The following is a 16,811-nucleotide window of genomic DNA, read 5'->3' on the forward strand; positions in this document are numbered from 1 at the left end:
TTTTGTTACTCGTTTGTCAATAGTCCTGGATCCTTTGCATCTAAATGCCAAAAAATTTACAAGTAAGAATCAAATGGTCACTTATGTCTTTGTAGGTGTTTGAGGGACCAAAGCCATTCAGCTTTAACAAGGAACAACATGAGTTGCTTTATGGTACTGTACTGATGAGACATTTTCTGGCTTTGAGAGCATTTAAATCTGAAGAAGAATGTTTCATAGAATCAGATTCAGTATCCCTGGAAGCAGAGGCAGCATGTCTGCATCAGGCTGCTGCCATGAGTACCCCTGCTGAGCCATGGAGCTTTACTAGCAGAAGCACAGATGGACCAACTTAGTTGTGCTTCTTCCCAGGCACAGCCTGCATCCATGCACAGCACAATACCCATGGTTTACACCCTGAAATGCTCTCCTAGAAATGGCTTTGAAGACCTCAATCCACCTGAAGCCCTGGGGACATCCTTTTGGAGTCTTGTCAGGAGAGAAAAGCTTCCCGTTGTAGCTGATGGAAAGAGGAAATTCCAGAGCTGAAGATGGGGTTAAAGGTACCCTGCTTAGCAGTGGTTTGTAATGTAATCTTAGAAATAGCCAGGTATGATTGATCTTACTGGTGAGCTGCGCAAATGAGATGTGAGGGCTGTTCTCTAGAAGACTGAAAAGCACAGCAGATCTTCATCTCTGACTGTAAGGTCCTGAAGCAGAAATATTGTTAGTTAATAGTGGGATGGTAATTCGGCAACATGTGAGTTTTGACTATGCTTTGGATATTGATCTACATCAAAATATAGTAGATTGAAAACAGCATTTCATGTCCAGAAATGGAGAAAATGCAAATAAACTCTTTTCTGCTGCTTCTGATGGGAATGAAACATTTATAAATTTTCTGCAGAACTGCTGCATTTTTCTTCTTTTGCTTTGGAGCCTGCCAGGTAACCCATCTATTGTTTGTTCTATGCTTACCTTGGAAAGCAGCCAGCTTGTAAGCACAGCTCACTAGAAAACTACAATTTATGTGACTTTTAAAGTTGTTATAAAGTTGTGATACTTGCTGATGTGTAAGTATGCTTCAGAGTGCTGTGTACTCCTGACACAAAGGCAGCCCTGCAAAATTTCAAGTTCTCAAATGGAATTTCCAATTAAACAGCTAGGACATTTTTAACATTATTTGCAAATGTTTTTTTTCTTTGATATTTGTCTTGGAAATACATTTTTAAAAGCCTGAGGCGGTTGCAGAGACTCAGAGGCTTGGCAGAGTTATATTCCATTGATAATAACAATTTATCTTTATTATTATTGGAAAAAATAGTGGCATAACTTTGTCTGTAGGTGCTCTTCTCCATCTCTCATCTAAGTACTGTTGAGCCAGAATCACTTAATTGGTGGGCAAATGAAGATAAGTGTCTAGTCTTTCTCTTCAGTCATTTAATAATTTTGAGAGTAGATAAAATCCATAATCTGATCTTGCATCTGATTTTAGGTGGAAACTCACTGGCTTCAGTAAGTTTGCTGTTAGATTTTTAGCATAGGGCCTGCTGAACTTTTGCAGCATGTAATGTGCTATTGAAAACAAGAATAAAGTAGTTTAGCAATTGTTGCTGTACTGGTGATGACTGTCACAGGATAAAAGATGCTAAAAACCAACAAAGCTGCAGTGGATAAGAAAAACAAACCAGACTGCAGTATTACCCATCCAGAATCAAATTCATTTGCAGCATATATTATAGCTGGAAAAGGAGGAATTGTTTGGGTCAATATATTCTGTTATGAAACTGAGAGAGGTTTTTATAGAGGATGGTCACAAATACAGAGCTCTCAATGAAACTTTTTCCAAGCTGGGTAGCTTGCTTAAGGCCTCTGGAAGTCTGCTTTTACATCCCCCCTCGTTCTTTTCATAATTGCACTCTCTGAGTAATATGATTTAGCATAAGCTGTCATGCTGTTACTGTCCTGGTGATAGCCACTGGTTTTCCCAGGCTACATGAGTTTTCTTCATATGCCTTTCCTGTATTTCTTTAGTTGTTAACCTTAAGAGAAAATTCTGTCTAAATGAGGCCAAAAAAAGCCATTTGAAATTTCTTGGATGTCTCCTTCTCTGAGAGTGATTTTTAATTCAGTGCCAGTGGTAGATATTTAAAGATACTCCTGTGAAAATTACTGGTTTTCCATTTGAGTAACTCTTCTTCAGCATGAAGTCCTTTATTTCTGTTTCCCCACTGAGGATTTTATTGTGAAATAGATACTTCTGAATTTATAAATGTCACCCCTTCCCACCAAGAATAGCTCTGAACTAAAGTGTTGGGGTGCTCTTTTGCAGGGGAAAAGAAATTGATTTATTGGTTTGTTTGTAACATCTCCAGTTACAAAGTGGAATATTTTATCTGTTTTTCATAATTTCCACGTGGATTTGTTATCCATCAATGTTGGTCAGCTTTTTGGTCTGTAGACTTTGAAAACCAAAGGACACAGATTTGCCAGCTGTTGACCACAAGTAACTTTTTTGAAAAACAGAGTGGGCCTCAAGCTGACTTGCAGGTTTTATATAAAGTACTTAATAAACCTGTAAAATTGACACTGCTCCATGTTTATTGCAAGGTTATGTTGGTTTTTTGTTTGTTTCTTTTATTTAAAGAGGGGCTGGGAGGAATACAGCAGCTGTTTTTCATCTGCCAAACCTATTCTTGATGACTTGTCAGCCAGGGCACTCTATTTATATTGGTTGTTGTTTAATACAGGCTTGTGGGGCCCCAGCAGCTTGATGGATGGTGCAGAGCACAGCTCCATGCATAGAAAGCCATGAAGAAGGAATTCAGAATTATTAGTGTCTGTGCAATGTGCATAACAAAAAAAAAAAAAAAAGATGCAGCTTTTGGGAGTAAAAGCTCTTGTGCAGTTCTTCCTACAGCAAATTTGTCAATTCATCTAGATTTTCTGATTATAGTAAGGAATAAAAGCAAGCTACTTTTCCATAAATCATTCTTTCTTTTTTTTTTTTTTTTTTTCAGGAAGCAGCTGTAGCTGTTGCATGATACCCTCTTACAAATGATTTCAAATACCTTTGCTCATGCTTTCATTCAAGCTTTATTGGTCTAATGGTTGTCTGGAGCAACAGTGGAAAGAGAACAGGTAAACGAGGGTGAAAAAGCATCAGACTGATTTGATGTCTATACCCTGACTGAATTACCTGCTCACAGTGTCTAAAGGCTGTACTGCAAAGAATCTCAGCCAGCATTTTTGCATTTGGGAAGACACAATTACTTGGAAGAGCAAATTCAATATTCTGTTAAATTTTTTATTGAATTATAATAGTCAGATTAAGTCTTGGCAAATAAAAGAGATAATAAATTGTAGGATGCAGTAATAATCATATTTTATTTGTAATATTCACGGAAATTGCTCATTAAGTTTTGTATTTTTTGTATTTTATGTGTAAGCTAATTTCTGCTATACTGTCAGGGGTAGGGCTTGTGGTGATATTACCTTGTATTACCCTATCCTATATTGTTTTATGATGAATGTATCTCTTAAGTTTTTTAAATGCAAGAATTGTATAAAAAGGAAGTAATTTCAGTGGTCAAGTGCCTTTTTCTTTCTTTTTTTTTTTTGTGATAGTGATCTGTGCCATATTTGTATGTTCCTTAAAATACTGAAGTGCTTAAGAGAAGGATCAGAAACAAAATACAGTTCATGAAGAGTTCTGTAGAGAATGATGGAGCTTCCTGCCTGTGTTGCGTGGACTTCTGATTAGAGTGGCTATTTCTGCAATTAATAATTCAGCTTCCTCCTGCCATTGCTTCCCCTAGAACATCTTCTATTTCTGCAGTTCTTTTAACTGAGGCACAAGTGAGAAGTTACATGATCAAAGAGACGGGGTGAGTTGTAGATCTGGAAATACAACTGAGTCAGTCTGCACAAACTTGCTGCAAGCAAGTTTCTTTTTAAATACGGTGCTACACAGAAAGTAGTTTCTTGCTCTGGGTGCAAGAATTGATAAAAATTTCCTTTGAAATGCTGTTAAGGAAAAAAACCGTAAAATGCTCAAATAGAAAAGCGTGGTGATTTTGTTGGGCTTGAAACCTTCTGCTAGGATGTGTTATTTCCACTGAACTTTTGTTTGCTTGGCTGATGTTCAGCACCTGCTCAGACCTCTCATTTGCATCACTAAAACTGGGAAGGGTTGTCAATCTGCCTGCTCTCTTGTCTCGATAATTTTGTTTAGTAACCTGAAAAAACAATAAACAAGTGAAAGTTTGGGTCATTCATTTGCTGGTTCATTTAATGGACACCTAAGTAGTTGGCAAACTTTGTTCCTCTCTTGCCCACCTCCTGGAACTTCAATTCAGTGCACCCAGATCAAAGGTTTTTAAAATTGTTGTGAAAATGGTATCTTCTGATTTGGAAATTATGTTTCCAAATGCAAAATTGAACATGGGATCTGGAATTTACAGGTCACCTGTTTAACTGCCCTGCTTGGAGGAAATGCAGAAGTTAAGTCAGTTTGGAGTTAAGTGCTGGCTTTCTTTGCAGAGCTGTTAGAGAAGAGGTGTCACTGGCTGTCTGTGTGAGTTTCTGCTTGATTTTAATTGAAGATGTTTACCTTTTCTACTGGTAATTGACTGGAGAAGCATTAAATCCAGTGCCTAGTATTTCCCATTCAGGTTTGAAGGCTAATGAGCAGTTTTATTGCCCATGCTGATTGAATGGAAATGTGATGACCAGTAATCCGCCGTTGTTTTATTGGCACTGAAGAGCGTTTACTTTTTCAGTGGTGTAATAAAACCTGATTTGCTCACTTGGTAGAGCTAAGTGCTTGAAGATTTCTCTCGTTATCACGCAGCTGGCTCTGTTTGTCAGGTAGTACTGCTCAGTGCTATGCTGAGGCTAAAATCTTGTTTTACATGGAGCCTGGAAGATGAATTAACCTGTTTGTACAAGCACTTTGAATTAGCTGGGAGCTGTTAAGGAAGTTTGAATCATGGGGTGAGTTGACTATGCTGAGACTTTCATACGTTAAAGTTTTGAACTTTTCTGTTTCTTATCAGATAAACTTATTTTGCATCCTTTGTCCACTTACAAGCCACAAAAGCAGTTGTGAAGAAAAGTTTTGTTGTAGAGAACAGTCTGTTTAAAACCTTTTGAAATCACCATCACAACAAGCTGTGGTTTGTCTGTCATTTCAGTTGTACCTTCAATAAAAGTATTTAGATGTCAAACGAAACAAGCCAAAATCCAATCACAGGAAAATATCTTTGCTTTATGTTACTACGCAAACATTTTGTTTGCATAGTTTATCAAAATAATTTCATGTAAATATTCTAATAAAAATGAAGTTTACAAAAACTGTTTGGGAAAGTATTTTCTCCCCTTGTAGCCAAGAATTTTTCAAATTAACTGAAATAGAAAGCAAAAATTTTATTTAAAGAATTATTGTTTCCAGTTACCTGGAGACAGAGCATGTTTCCCTTCTGCTATGGCAACAAGAACATGTGAAGTACAGTACCCCAATAACTTGGAGTTCTGCCACGAAATAGATGAAGAACTACAAGCCCAGTATGAGGGTGCTGTCTTTATCAGCTTTCAGTCTGAATTGTAAAATAATTTTGACTGACTTCCCACAGCTCTGACCCCTAATGGAAAGTGGCTTTAAGATACATAAAGATCATCCTACACATTAAATTCAGCGTTGAGGGAGATTGCTACATTAGAAAGAGAATTGTCAGCAGCAGTAAGAGAATACTTCTGTACTTTGAAAATGCTTGCATCCTGTTCAGGCTTCCTGTTGAATCCTGTAATTCATTCCTTGGGTGTCTAATCTCTGACATGAGTCAGCTCCAATTTTCTTTGTTTTGAGATTTTTCACATTTGTTTTAGATCATTTTCCAAGTCCTCATTAAGAACTCCTTTCTTTGGCTGGTTTTTATCATGTTTTGAGGTTGCAGGCATGTATTTTGCATTGATTTGTAGCTGTTGCTTGTTGAATGCAGGTGTTAGATTTGGGATGGCTGACATATCTTAGAGAGAGTTTGTTTCTGAGGTAGGTATTTAAGGGCTGGGGAGTGCAAAAGGATGAAAATAGTCAGTTCCTTCCTGTCCTTGGTGGTGGGTGTGTGGAATGGTAAACTGGGTACAACAGCCTGGGTTTGCAGAGCCTGGCCTGGCCCAGCTGTGTGCCAGCCCTACGTCCTTACCCTTACAAAATTGTGCACTGCACTCCCAGTTGGATCTGCTGAAACTTTCTCCCTTTCTCTCCTTCATTGTGGTGGAGGTAATTCAGAGACAAAGTCCAAGTCTATCTGTTAATCTAGATAAATGCATGTGTAAAGATATATAATGTGTTAAATAGAAGCAATAAGCAAAATGGGGTATTTATCACACTAAAAATGTGGCTTTTAGAGTGATAAATAGCATTGATTGAAAACACACGTGGTATCTTTTGTGTCTTAGAAATAAACAGCGCAGCATTTAACCCACTGGAATGCACTGTAACTTATAATGTATAAAATGGAATGTAAAAGAAAGTTATGCTTGGTGCTGGTTGAAGAAGGGGAAATTCAGGACTTCCTCAGGTCTTTTCCATAGCTCAGATACTTTCATCTAAAAGAAACAAACAAAAAAGTGTTTATGAGGCAGTCTTTCACAGAAAAGACAAGATTTTTTTTTTCCTTAAATCTTTGGTTGTGTTTAATAATTTGAGGGAAGGACCAGTATAAACTGTGAAAAAGACAGCCCCTAAATAAGTGACCCACATTGCTTTTCTAAGAGTCTAGAAGGATGACAGAGCAGTGTCTCCTCTCTTTAGCTCTGGGGGTACCTGTGTGCAGCAGTCAGGTATTTGGAACTGGAGCATGTCCTCAGTCCTCTGTTGTCTGGCAGCCTTTTGGAGCCACAGTGTCTACCTGGCAAATGTCACTGCGTCTGACTGATGGCTCTGAGAGCCTCACAGAGGACCAGAGCAGCTGGCTAAAGCCTAACAAACTCCTGTTCTGTGTCTGGTAGCAGGTTTTACCTGTCTTAAAGCTGTTCCAGTTGTTTAGATACATTTGTTCCTCAAAAAATGCCTGTTCAGATCAAGCACATTGAATTTTAATTCTGTCTGTTGCCTTTTGCAGTAGGTCTCAAATCTTGATGTCAAGAGAAGCTTTTTCTTCTGGTCCTGCTGCAACTAATAATTCCCCCCCCCCAGCCCCCCTTTCTGTTGGTTCCTGCTTTTTTCTGGGTTTTTTGTTTTGGTTTTTTTTTGTCCTCTTCTGTCTTTATTGTGAACTTCCCCCACAGAGGTTTGCAATAACAAATAGAAAAAGTCCTAACAAAAAGAAAATTTCCTCCAGGGCCTTACTCTTCAAGGATCCCTTAATGTGTCAGAATTGATCCTACTTAGTGCATGCATATGTGCAGACGTGGTTATTTAGTTCCTGGTTTTGTACTCCAGATATAAATATTATGTATTTGTTTGAATTCAATTTTCATTTCCAATGCAGCAATCAGCAAACATTTGTATTTAGTGTTGCTTGTTTTACTATGCTGCAGAAGCAGAGTTAAATACAGCTTCCTATACCCTTCTTGCATTAAAAATTTGCATGGCCCCTTGTCTCAGCCTTTCTCCAAATACTATACAGTTTAGGCAATTGTTTAAACCTAAAAGTATCTCAAGAGTAGACCTTCTTTCTTGTTATTTGTCAAGATGAAGTAGCAGAAGCAAATTTCATCTGCTAGCAACCCTAGTGTTGCCATTTCTTGACTGTCAAATACTTTGCTGTGCAAACATCATTGCTATGGACATTGTACAAAACATGCTTGAGATAAATCATGTATGTTACAATACACAAGGCTTAATGGATTGCTTTTCCATTGCTCATTTTAAAATTAAACCCACCAGCTTCCTGTTTTTCTTGTCCTGAAGTCCTGTCTATCTGAGCTCTTAAAATTTCTAAAATAGCCTGTCAAAAAAAGGAGTTCAGTAAAGTGACTAAAAAGTGACTTCTGCTTAACCTTTGGTTTTATAAACAATTGGCTGAGTCCTAAATAGATGAAAACAGTCTATTTTTAGGCCCTAATTTAGAGAATTGATATTTCCACATTTGCTTTGTCATAGCTGGTAGTAGTTGCTAAATTGTGAAAGCTTGTAGCTATTACAAATGCTTGGAGGATTGCTGAGTGTTCTGCCATAATGCACTAAGAAGCTCAGTGTACTGTACATTTCAATTTATAATAAGACAGTGTAGCTGATAGCGCAGACACTGAAATATTTCAAGTCTAGACTATGCCTTAAAAAACACAGGCTATTGGCTTTTTGGTGCAGCAAGTTGGAAAATAACTGATAAGGGCAGTTGAAGTACAGCAGACTTCAAAGAGTGATGAGTTCTCTAAGCCAGGATGGGTTGGGAGGGTTCAGCCACTGCTTGCCTGCCTTGTTGGGATGAAAAGGGAACTGGTGTTTGAAAGGGCTGGTCAGCCTTGCCAGGTTTCAGTGGTTTGTGAGGGAGGTCGCACATAGATGGGGAAGAGAAGTTTCTGCAACGCTGTGTTTAGTAAGAAGAAATGGGATGGAGAACTAGAAGAGCAAAGTTTCCTCTCTTTAGAAAATGGTAATATTAGTATTTCACCACAGACAAAGGAAATGGCCAAAAAGTTTAATGTCACTGGTGTTCTCTTAATAGCCCTTTTGTACCTTTGGATAATAAAAATAGCTTGCTGAAGGTTTTGAGTGGAGCTACATATTGTAGTAATGGGTGGAAATTATGATGTAGCTGATACTTTTATGGCCCCTTTAATATCCCAATTCACCTTACAAATCACTGTGTTTATAAAGTCCTTCTCTTACTGCTGCTGGGGAAGAAGAACATTTTAGTTGTGTTTACTGTTGTCCTGTGTTGTTAGCTTGTGGTGTTTCCTTGTGGAAAAAAGGAAGAATATTACCTCAGACCAAGCTTGTGGACTTGAAGAATTACATAATATCTTTCAGTTTGTCTGTGTCTAACGTAATGCCAACCGTGTTTTTCAGAGCCATGGTGTCATGGAAGGGGATGTACTTTGCACTTGCACTATTCTTGGGAAGTTTTTTTGGAAGTATATTCATGCTGGGCCCTTTTCTGCCTTTGATGTTCATCTCGCCAGCCTGGTACCGCTGGATCACCGACTGCATTGTGGCCACTTGGCTCACACTCCCTGTGGTAAGTGGCACATCATCCAGGTCTGGGCAACTCTCCATAATCCCACAATTTAGCTTGCTCACTAAGACTTTAGATTTTATTTTAGTGTTTTTAAAGCAATTTATGCGTCTATCTAAACAGGCCCTTACATACTTACTATCTGTGGAGACTTTGGTTTACAGTGTTGTAAACCGTGTGTCTATTTACTGTCCCCCTCTTCTTTCACAGTTTAATTTATAGATCAGCTAATGTTGTGTGTTCATTTTATGCTTGAAAAGGTATTTTTTTGACATCTTCATCCAGTGTCAGTCAGATGCAGAGAAGAGTAGGTGAAACTTTAATAAACAGAAGAAAGGTTTTTTTAAGTGTTAACTTCCTTAATGAGTTGTCTTGTTAACTCTTTCTTTGAACTGTGCTCCAAGTGTTGTATTAGGAGAATTATCCACTGTCTGGTATATTGTTGTCAACCTTCACCATTCTGTTCCTTAATCCTTGTAGAATTCAGCCCTTGTAATTGAATTAGAGATAAATGTTTTCAGGTGAACAAGAAGAGCTCCCCCTAGAAAGGATGTATTCCTCACGTATCATCAGCTTTACAGCTATATTAATCTGGAAATCAATAACAAAGCTCTTCCCTGAATTGTTCCAAAGGAAAGGCAATGTGAATGGGATCTGTCTCTTCTTCCGTTCTCTAAAAGCCAGGGAACGTTGTTCCTCTAGGCCATTAGAGATTTGTTTAACTTTTTCTGAAGTGAAATGCCATATTGGTATGCAGAAGTATGTGTCTTGTGGCATAAAGGAAGTTCTATCCTTATTGCAGATCAAACAGTCTCTGCTTTTGCTGTTTCTTCTTGTGTGTTTTAAAGGGGTCTCAGCTGTTTCTTATTCTAAAACTTTTGTAGATTTTATCATTACTAAATGCAGTGAAATTAGGAGGGCTGATGTAATCAACAGTAAAGGAAATAGATTGTTATTTCTTGTCATGATGAAATTTAACTGGGTACTGATACTGTCACAAAATAACCCTTTCTCTGTTTGTCTTCAAATTTTTTTATAATTTCAAAATCTCCAAAATCTAATACCAATCTTTTCTATGATTAGTTGCCTGGGCTTTATAATTCTGGGTTATTAAAACAAGTTTGTGATAACTTTTTCAGTCTAGAAGTTTGATTTTTAGCCCACACTAGAGCTAGACAAAAATAATTTTAATGTCTTTGTGAAAAGGATTCTATCTTCTGAGAATTGTGGGAATTTAGATTCAGGAAAGGAGTCTCACAGAGATTTTGCATCCAACCATTTTGAGGCTCAGACCTTGTCTGCCTTAGGTTTCTATCCTTACACCCACTGCATTCTTAGTCAGGAGAAACAGGTTCTTGGTTTGTGTCTCCAAACAATAAAGTGTTCTTGTGCCAGTTGGACTCCAGCAGGGAAATTCTGACCCTGACCTCTGTGATGTAAGAAATTTTCACCTTCCTCACTCTGCTATCACATTTTACTTCCTTTCTAGGAGTCAGCAGGATGGGACAGTGAGGTGGGTCTGAACTGTTTCAGTTTAGTTTGGCTTCTATTAGGCACACACAGAGCTGGCAGAAATATGAACAGAAGTTGTTTTACTTTCTAGAGCTCTGTTTAAATCCCCAGTGTTTGCTCTTTTGTGGTTTTTTGGTTTTTGGTGGGTTTTTTGGTGTTTTTTTGTTTTCTTTTGGTTTTGGTTGTTTTTTTTTTTTGGAGAGAGAATGGGGAAGAGAGGGTAAGGAGGTAATTTGAAGGCCTTTTTCTTATGGTATTTTACTGGTTTCTTTTTCTGTGCTGTGTTAGACAGTGTGCTGCCAGTAACCCTGACCTTAGGGGCAATAGATGTTTGTGTGGCCAATCTCTCCTTAGGTTACCTACCAAGTTATAATCCATACTGAGTCACTTATGTTCCTACAGGATAGTATTCCTGGAAAACCAGGGAAAGGTAAGTTTAATGTAGTGATGGGAATAGAGTGCTTTTTAAAAAGTGCTGCTTAATTGTTGCTTCCTTTTCCATTGAACAGCTATTACTGGAGAAAAGCTGTCTGTTTTATTAGAAAACAGAAATTTGTTTACAAGTTGTAATGTGAGCGAATAAGTGAAATTATGTAATTCAAATTAATTTTTATTGCTAATGGGGTGATGCTTTTCTTCTGGGAGTAAAGCCATAACACTGAGATTCTATTTCTAGGCCTTGCTGGAAATGGTGTGTGGTGCCAAGGTGGTTGTCACTGGAGATGGATTTGTTCCTGGAGAAAGGAGTGTCATTATCATGAACCATCGCACACGAATGGACTGGATGTTCTTGTGGAACTGCCTGCTGCGATACAGCTACCTCAGACTTGAGAAAATCTGTCTCAAATCCAGTCTCAAAAGCATTCCAGGATTTGGTATGTCACTAAACCCTTTAATTTGAAAGGAAAGTATGTTTAAATTATGTCCAGCACAGTTCATAACCTGCTAAATCACATAGGTTTAAATTCTGTTTCAGTAATTCAAGAAAAATCTGTGTAAAATATGTGGCATGTGGAGTGATTAAACCATAAATCTCCAGAGGACACCTGGACTACATGCCTAAGCATTTCTTTTTTAAGATACTACATGTGCTGCTGTTGCTTGTAGGTAAATATATTTCTGCTTTACATACCAAAAGCATTTCTCAGGATGATGAAAAATGATTTTCAGTTTTTTCAAAGTCTCTTTCAGCATTGTGGTTTGGGTGCTATTTCACCCCACATTGCAAATGCTCTCATCAAGCTTCTTTCTTCATTATCCAATGTAAACTATTGAGAAGATTAAAAAAAAAGCTCTGTAGGCATTGTAAAGTTAATGGTTCATTTTAATAACTAATTTTAAATTGAACTTGGCTATGCAAAATATTCTGTGCAGGATATGAAATCATCAGGATTTATAGTGATGTAGGCTGGAAAGAGATCTGAGTTGCACATATTCAGAGAAATTGTTTCAGATAGTCCAAAAATTGTTGCACAAATGGTTTCTGAATAAATAGGCAGACTTATCTGAAATAAAAGTATCTCTGCATTTTATTTATCTCTTAGATTTATTTGCTGTTTTATACAAAACTAGCTTGGGCAGGATATGCGTCAACTTTATGATGTCGAAAGAGTAACCTTATTTATGGTTGCCTTTTGTCAGGCCATTTATCTGAACAGATAATTTTGGCAGGATTCCATCCTGAGGAGCCCTCCTACTGTTGCACTGGATTGCATTCACTGTTGCATTGTGTTGCATTCAGTGCTCTTTAAGTAACAGCAGCAACAGGGTAATGTGCTTTTATTTCTCTAACAGTCACATATTAAGGTAAATTTTACTTGACAAAAGAAAAATCTCTTTTAATATGACAGGAAATGAGAAAATGCTTATTAGGTATCTTCATTATACAGCAGAAATGTTTTGAAATCTTGGAATCAGCTGTGTATGCAACTTTTTATAGCAGTGATGGAAGATGAAGTCAGGAGTGTCCTGGGGAAGATTGATAGATTTCTGTCTTCAAAAATAACATATGTCTTGTTATTAAAAAGACCATTTGTATTTGTGCTTATTAATGTGCTTGGTAAAATGTAGTTCCTGAAAGGATGTTAGGAGTCATTTAGAGATTTTTTTTTTTCTTTTTTAATTTTTAAAAAATTCAATTCTCAATTTTCTGCATAAACTCAGCGCATCTAATAGATTTGATCAGTGGACTCAGGCAGATGGATCTGTGTCAGGTCAATATTAGCAGACCATGATGCCATCTTTGTTCTGATATAACAGCTTAAGCCACTAACAAAATTCTGGGCTCGTCCTCCACTTTGTGATGTAGAGGTGACACATGCAGACATTTGGTCCTGTTGTTTCCATTACAGAATGACAATTTCTGGTGGTAGAGCTGACACTTGGGTCTGTAGTGTTATAAACAACTATTTTTATGCCTGATCTCCAAGAATTCTCCACAATACACGGGCTTTGAGGACTTTGGTTGCAATTTTGTGAATTATAGCTTATTTTTCAGTAAACTGTTAATGTTGGGTTATTAATCACAGAAGGAGTGTTCAACTAAACTGCATCCTTCACTGAAGCCATGATTTGATGTCCCAAAAGTCTGAAAGATAAACTTCTGTTTTATCTTAGTGTATCTAAAAAAGAGGCCTTAAAATGCATGTCTCTGTGTTCAGTCAGGCTGTGTTTTGGGTGGCATTTTCTTGCAAAAATAAAGTATTCTGTGTATCTATGTAATTAGGAGATTGTTAGAATGTGAGACTCTTGGATTAAATGAAGACTGATGGAAACAGATGAAGCTGTATGAAGTTTGTTGGGGCAGGATCACTGCAAAGAATGGTGTCTAAAGAGGAGAACCCTAAATCTCATCAGTGACAGCAGAATTTCTCCCACTTATTGCTCTCAGCCGTGCTGTGTTATGTGATAGACCTTAGTAAGTGTTTATTCAGGTTTTTGGCTTGTTTTTAAGTTGTGTCCTGTGGTTTTTAACTAAATGTTTTATTTTATGAGCTTGTAAAAGCCAGAAGATCACTTGGAAATCAACCAGACAATTTCAGTGCACTGCATCTGTAATTGATACTTTAGATGTTGGTCATTTAAGATATAATATTTGTGATAATTCAATGAGCTATTTTTATCATGTCTTTCAGGTTTATCTTTTCATGTATTTATATGGATTAGTTGTACATAGTCAGATGTATAGGGTTAGGGAAGTTTGATACACTGGCTAAATGCATCTTCTAATAAATCTTAACCTAGTGGTAATCATGCTCTGAGTTTCAGAAATATTTAAGTGACTATACCATATTTCTTTCTGTGCAATTTTTTGTGATCTTTCAAAGGCTTTTTTTTTTAGCAAGCATTAAATTTAAAATTATGTTTAAGATAAGGTTTGTAATGCAAAACTTCCATATCCATGTTTCTGAAATCCTTGCTGTATTCAGCATAGCACTTCTGTTGTCATAAGTAATTTCCCATTTGGGTGTAAAAATAGGTCTGTAAGAGATTATGCTCTTTCCAGTGGCATATATGATAGGTGAAAGGCAAGGCTGGGAATGGAAATAGATCCAGAGTTCTTGTGGCCCCCTTTGTAGGTTAAAAGTGTAAAGGTATCAGATTTAATGAGTCTGTATTACAAGTAGGCTGTTATTTTCTAGTTGATTATAATTAAAATTAGAGGATTCACTATTTCAAGGAGACACATTGAGTCATTTATCTAGTTCTTAAGTTATTAATTCTTTGCATTCCAGTGTATGAAAAAAACTTTAAAATTGATTAAAGGTGAGCTTTAAAAAAAGAAGTCCAAAGAAAAACAGATGGTCCTTTCTTCCTGGAACTGTAGCTTTGGCTTGATGAATTGTGTGCAGTAAAGTTTTCAAAAAAGAGATATTACGTTTCAGTAATCTCAATTTCAGAAACATTCTTGCAGCATTTCAGTACATCTTGCCAGAGCTGGCGTCTCCAGGGAGCACTACTCTGCTCTTGGCTGTTGCTGCAGTTTCTCATCTGACATCATCAGAAGCTACTGACACATTCTGCAGTATCAGTTTTCAAGGAGAATTTCTAATGGCATTGACAGTTTCCTGCATGGTCTGACATGATAGGACTTCTTTACAGTACTTGTAATAGATAGGAGCAATTAATATTCTCAACTATTCTCATTTAATTAGGACTAGTTTGGGAAGTGATACAGATTATGGTGCAGTCACGTTCAGAATGTCCTATGGAACACATACTGTTCCAGTAGGTACCAAGGAACATACAGGGTAGTGTGGGATGACCAGATAACGTCTAGGAGATGGTTTTAATTTTTTTCTGAGCATTTGTGGAATTTCCACATTCATTTGTGGAAGTCTTCTTGTGATAACCAGTAAGACTTCACTGGAAATAGGTATGTGTTTTAATGATGGACAATTTGATTGTGTTGGATGAGCTTACAGTAATATTTGAATTTTAATGGTTAAATGTGCCTCAATATGTATGTGAAAAATAAATTGAAATTTGGGGTTAATTTGAGTGCTGTCAGATAAATTTATGGAAAAGTGAGAGAGGGTAACCAGAAGGACTAATGTCAGAGCATGGCTGCCACATGAGATAATATTAATTCTAGTTTTGCTTAGTGCAGATGGAAAAGATAAATACCATCATAATTCAGGGTACAAATGTAAAGTATGCAGGTGTTGCAGGTACCATTAATGGACATATCTTCAAGACATCTCTGTTTTGAAAAGGCTCACTAAGGCTGCTAATGGAGGGAATTATAGTTGAAGCAGACTGGACAGGAACAGGTAAGGAAAGGACAAGATGACAAAGAAGAAAGAGGAGAATAAGCAAAGCTGACAAGCCTGGAGTAGTTAAGAACAGAGATAACTGAGTGACTCTGTCCAGATCTTCATCTCTGGATTCAAGTTATTCTGTGGCTAACATTAACATATAATTTAGAAGATTGCAAGATGTTGGAGCTTTTTAGTCATTTTTCACTCATCTGTTCACTCACATATTGTAGCTCACAAAGGCTCAAGTTAAATGCCAGGGGGGGAAAAAAAAGGACGTTTGCTCTATTTCAGCACTGGGCTCAGCCCCACCAATCTTCTACTACACGTCAGTTGATCCATTATAGCTGTCCAAGTGTGCGAGCCTCGCCTGAAGCAAGCTCAAAGTAATTTGAGTCATCTTGTTTTTCAATGAAGCAGGGCAAAACAACTCAAATTATCCTGCCTTTGCCACAGGCTAAGAGCATACACACCGACAGCTATGATGGATCAGCTACCAAGAAGTAAAATATTGTTGTCACTAAGCCTAGAAAATTTTAACACTTAACTCAATTGGAGTATGGCTAAAGCAGTGCACTGTGGAGGATCTGTACACATTTGTATTGGCATGGAAATGTTTGTGCTGCCACAGCTGCTTCCATAGGTAGGGATGGAAATACTTCAGCATAAAGCTCCTTTGCTCTGGCAAAAGCAAATCTATAGCTGGATTTACGTTAAAATTCTTACCAATAGAGCATATTATTAAAAAAAATTAAAACTGTAACCTACTGAACTTCCTAGTATAGTTCCTGTGTCAAGTATCTTACATTAAAATAGGCTGAGAGTTTTGAGGAGCTGCAATGTTTTGTCTTCTAGCAATTCAATTATGAGCTGCCAGACTTAGTTACCATAGAGTTGTTAACCTACGTGATTTTGAGAGTAGAAGTAGAAAAGCATGCTCTCTGATGACAAGCACAATTGTTATTCTACCAGCTATTCCTGCTGAAGACTCTCTTGAAGAAGTTTTAAGTGTGAATGAAGGATTATTACTGTGCAGCAGAAATGCAGCTTAAGTTGGCTGTAACCTTATATGCTTTTTTCTTTTTCCTTTTGTAGGGAAGAAAAGCTTAGGGGCCTGTTTCCCAGCTTGTCTCATCCAGGAAAGGCATAATAGGTTTCTCCCACCCCTGTCAGGAAAAAAAAAAATCCCACAACCAAAGCCAACAAGCCTGTGTTCCATTAAACTTTCCTTATCCTTTCTATATAATAAGGACACCATTTGTTCTCTGCCCCTTTTCCTCTCCAAAATGCACATCAAAAGTGTGAGATCAGATGCTAACTTCTTTCACTCTCCCCATTTTACAAACAATAAGTGATGGAGGGAGGGGTTATTTTGTCCAAG

At 37.4% G+C, this 16,811-nt stretch overlaps 1 protein-coding gene across 8 annotated transcripts in view; it reads left to right on the plus strand.

Moving 5' to 3' along the window:
- LCLAT1 (lysocardiolipin acyltransferase 1) overlaps nt 1-16,811 on the plus strand; it is a 111,933-nt gene that overhangs the window by 28,807 nt on the left and 66,315 nt on the right. For 4 of the 8 annotated variants that reach the window (XM_036380232.2, XM_036380233.2, XM_036380234.2 and 1 more), the window contains 3 exons: nt 3,000-3,120; nt 8,996-9,164; nt 11,350-11,548. In XM_036380232.2, the coding sequence (XP_036236125.1) occupies nt 3,059-3,120; nt 8,996-9,164; nt 11,350-11,548 (430 nt within the window). In that variant the 5' untranslated portion in view covers nt 3,000-3,058. Of the gene's footprint in view, nt 1-2,999; nt 3,121-3,606; nt 3,867-8,995; nt 9,165-11,349; nt 11,549-16,811 lie in introns of those variants that run through there. The other 4 variants (XM_036380236.2, XM_036380238.2, XM_036380240.2 and 1 more) reach the window with 2 other exon arrangements.

The sequence above is a fragment of the Molothrus ater genome, chromosome 3 (genome assembly GCF_012460135.2).
Source record: "Molothrus ater isolate BHLD 08-10-18 breed brown headed cowbird chromosome 3, BPBGC_Mater_1.1, whole genome shotgun sequence".
Classification (NCBI taxonomy): Eukaryota; Metazoa; Chordata; class Aves; order Passeriformes; family Icteridae; genus Molothrus; species Molothrus ater.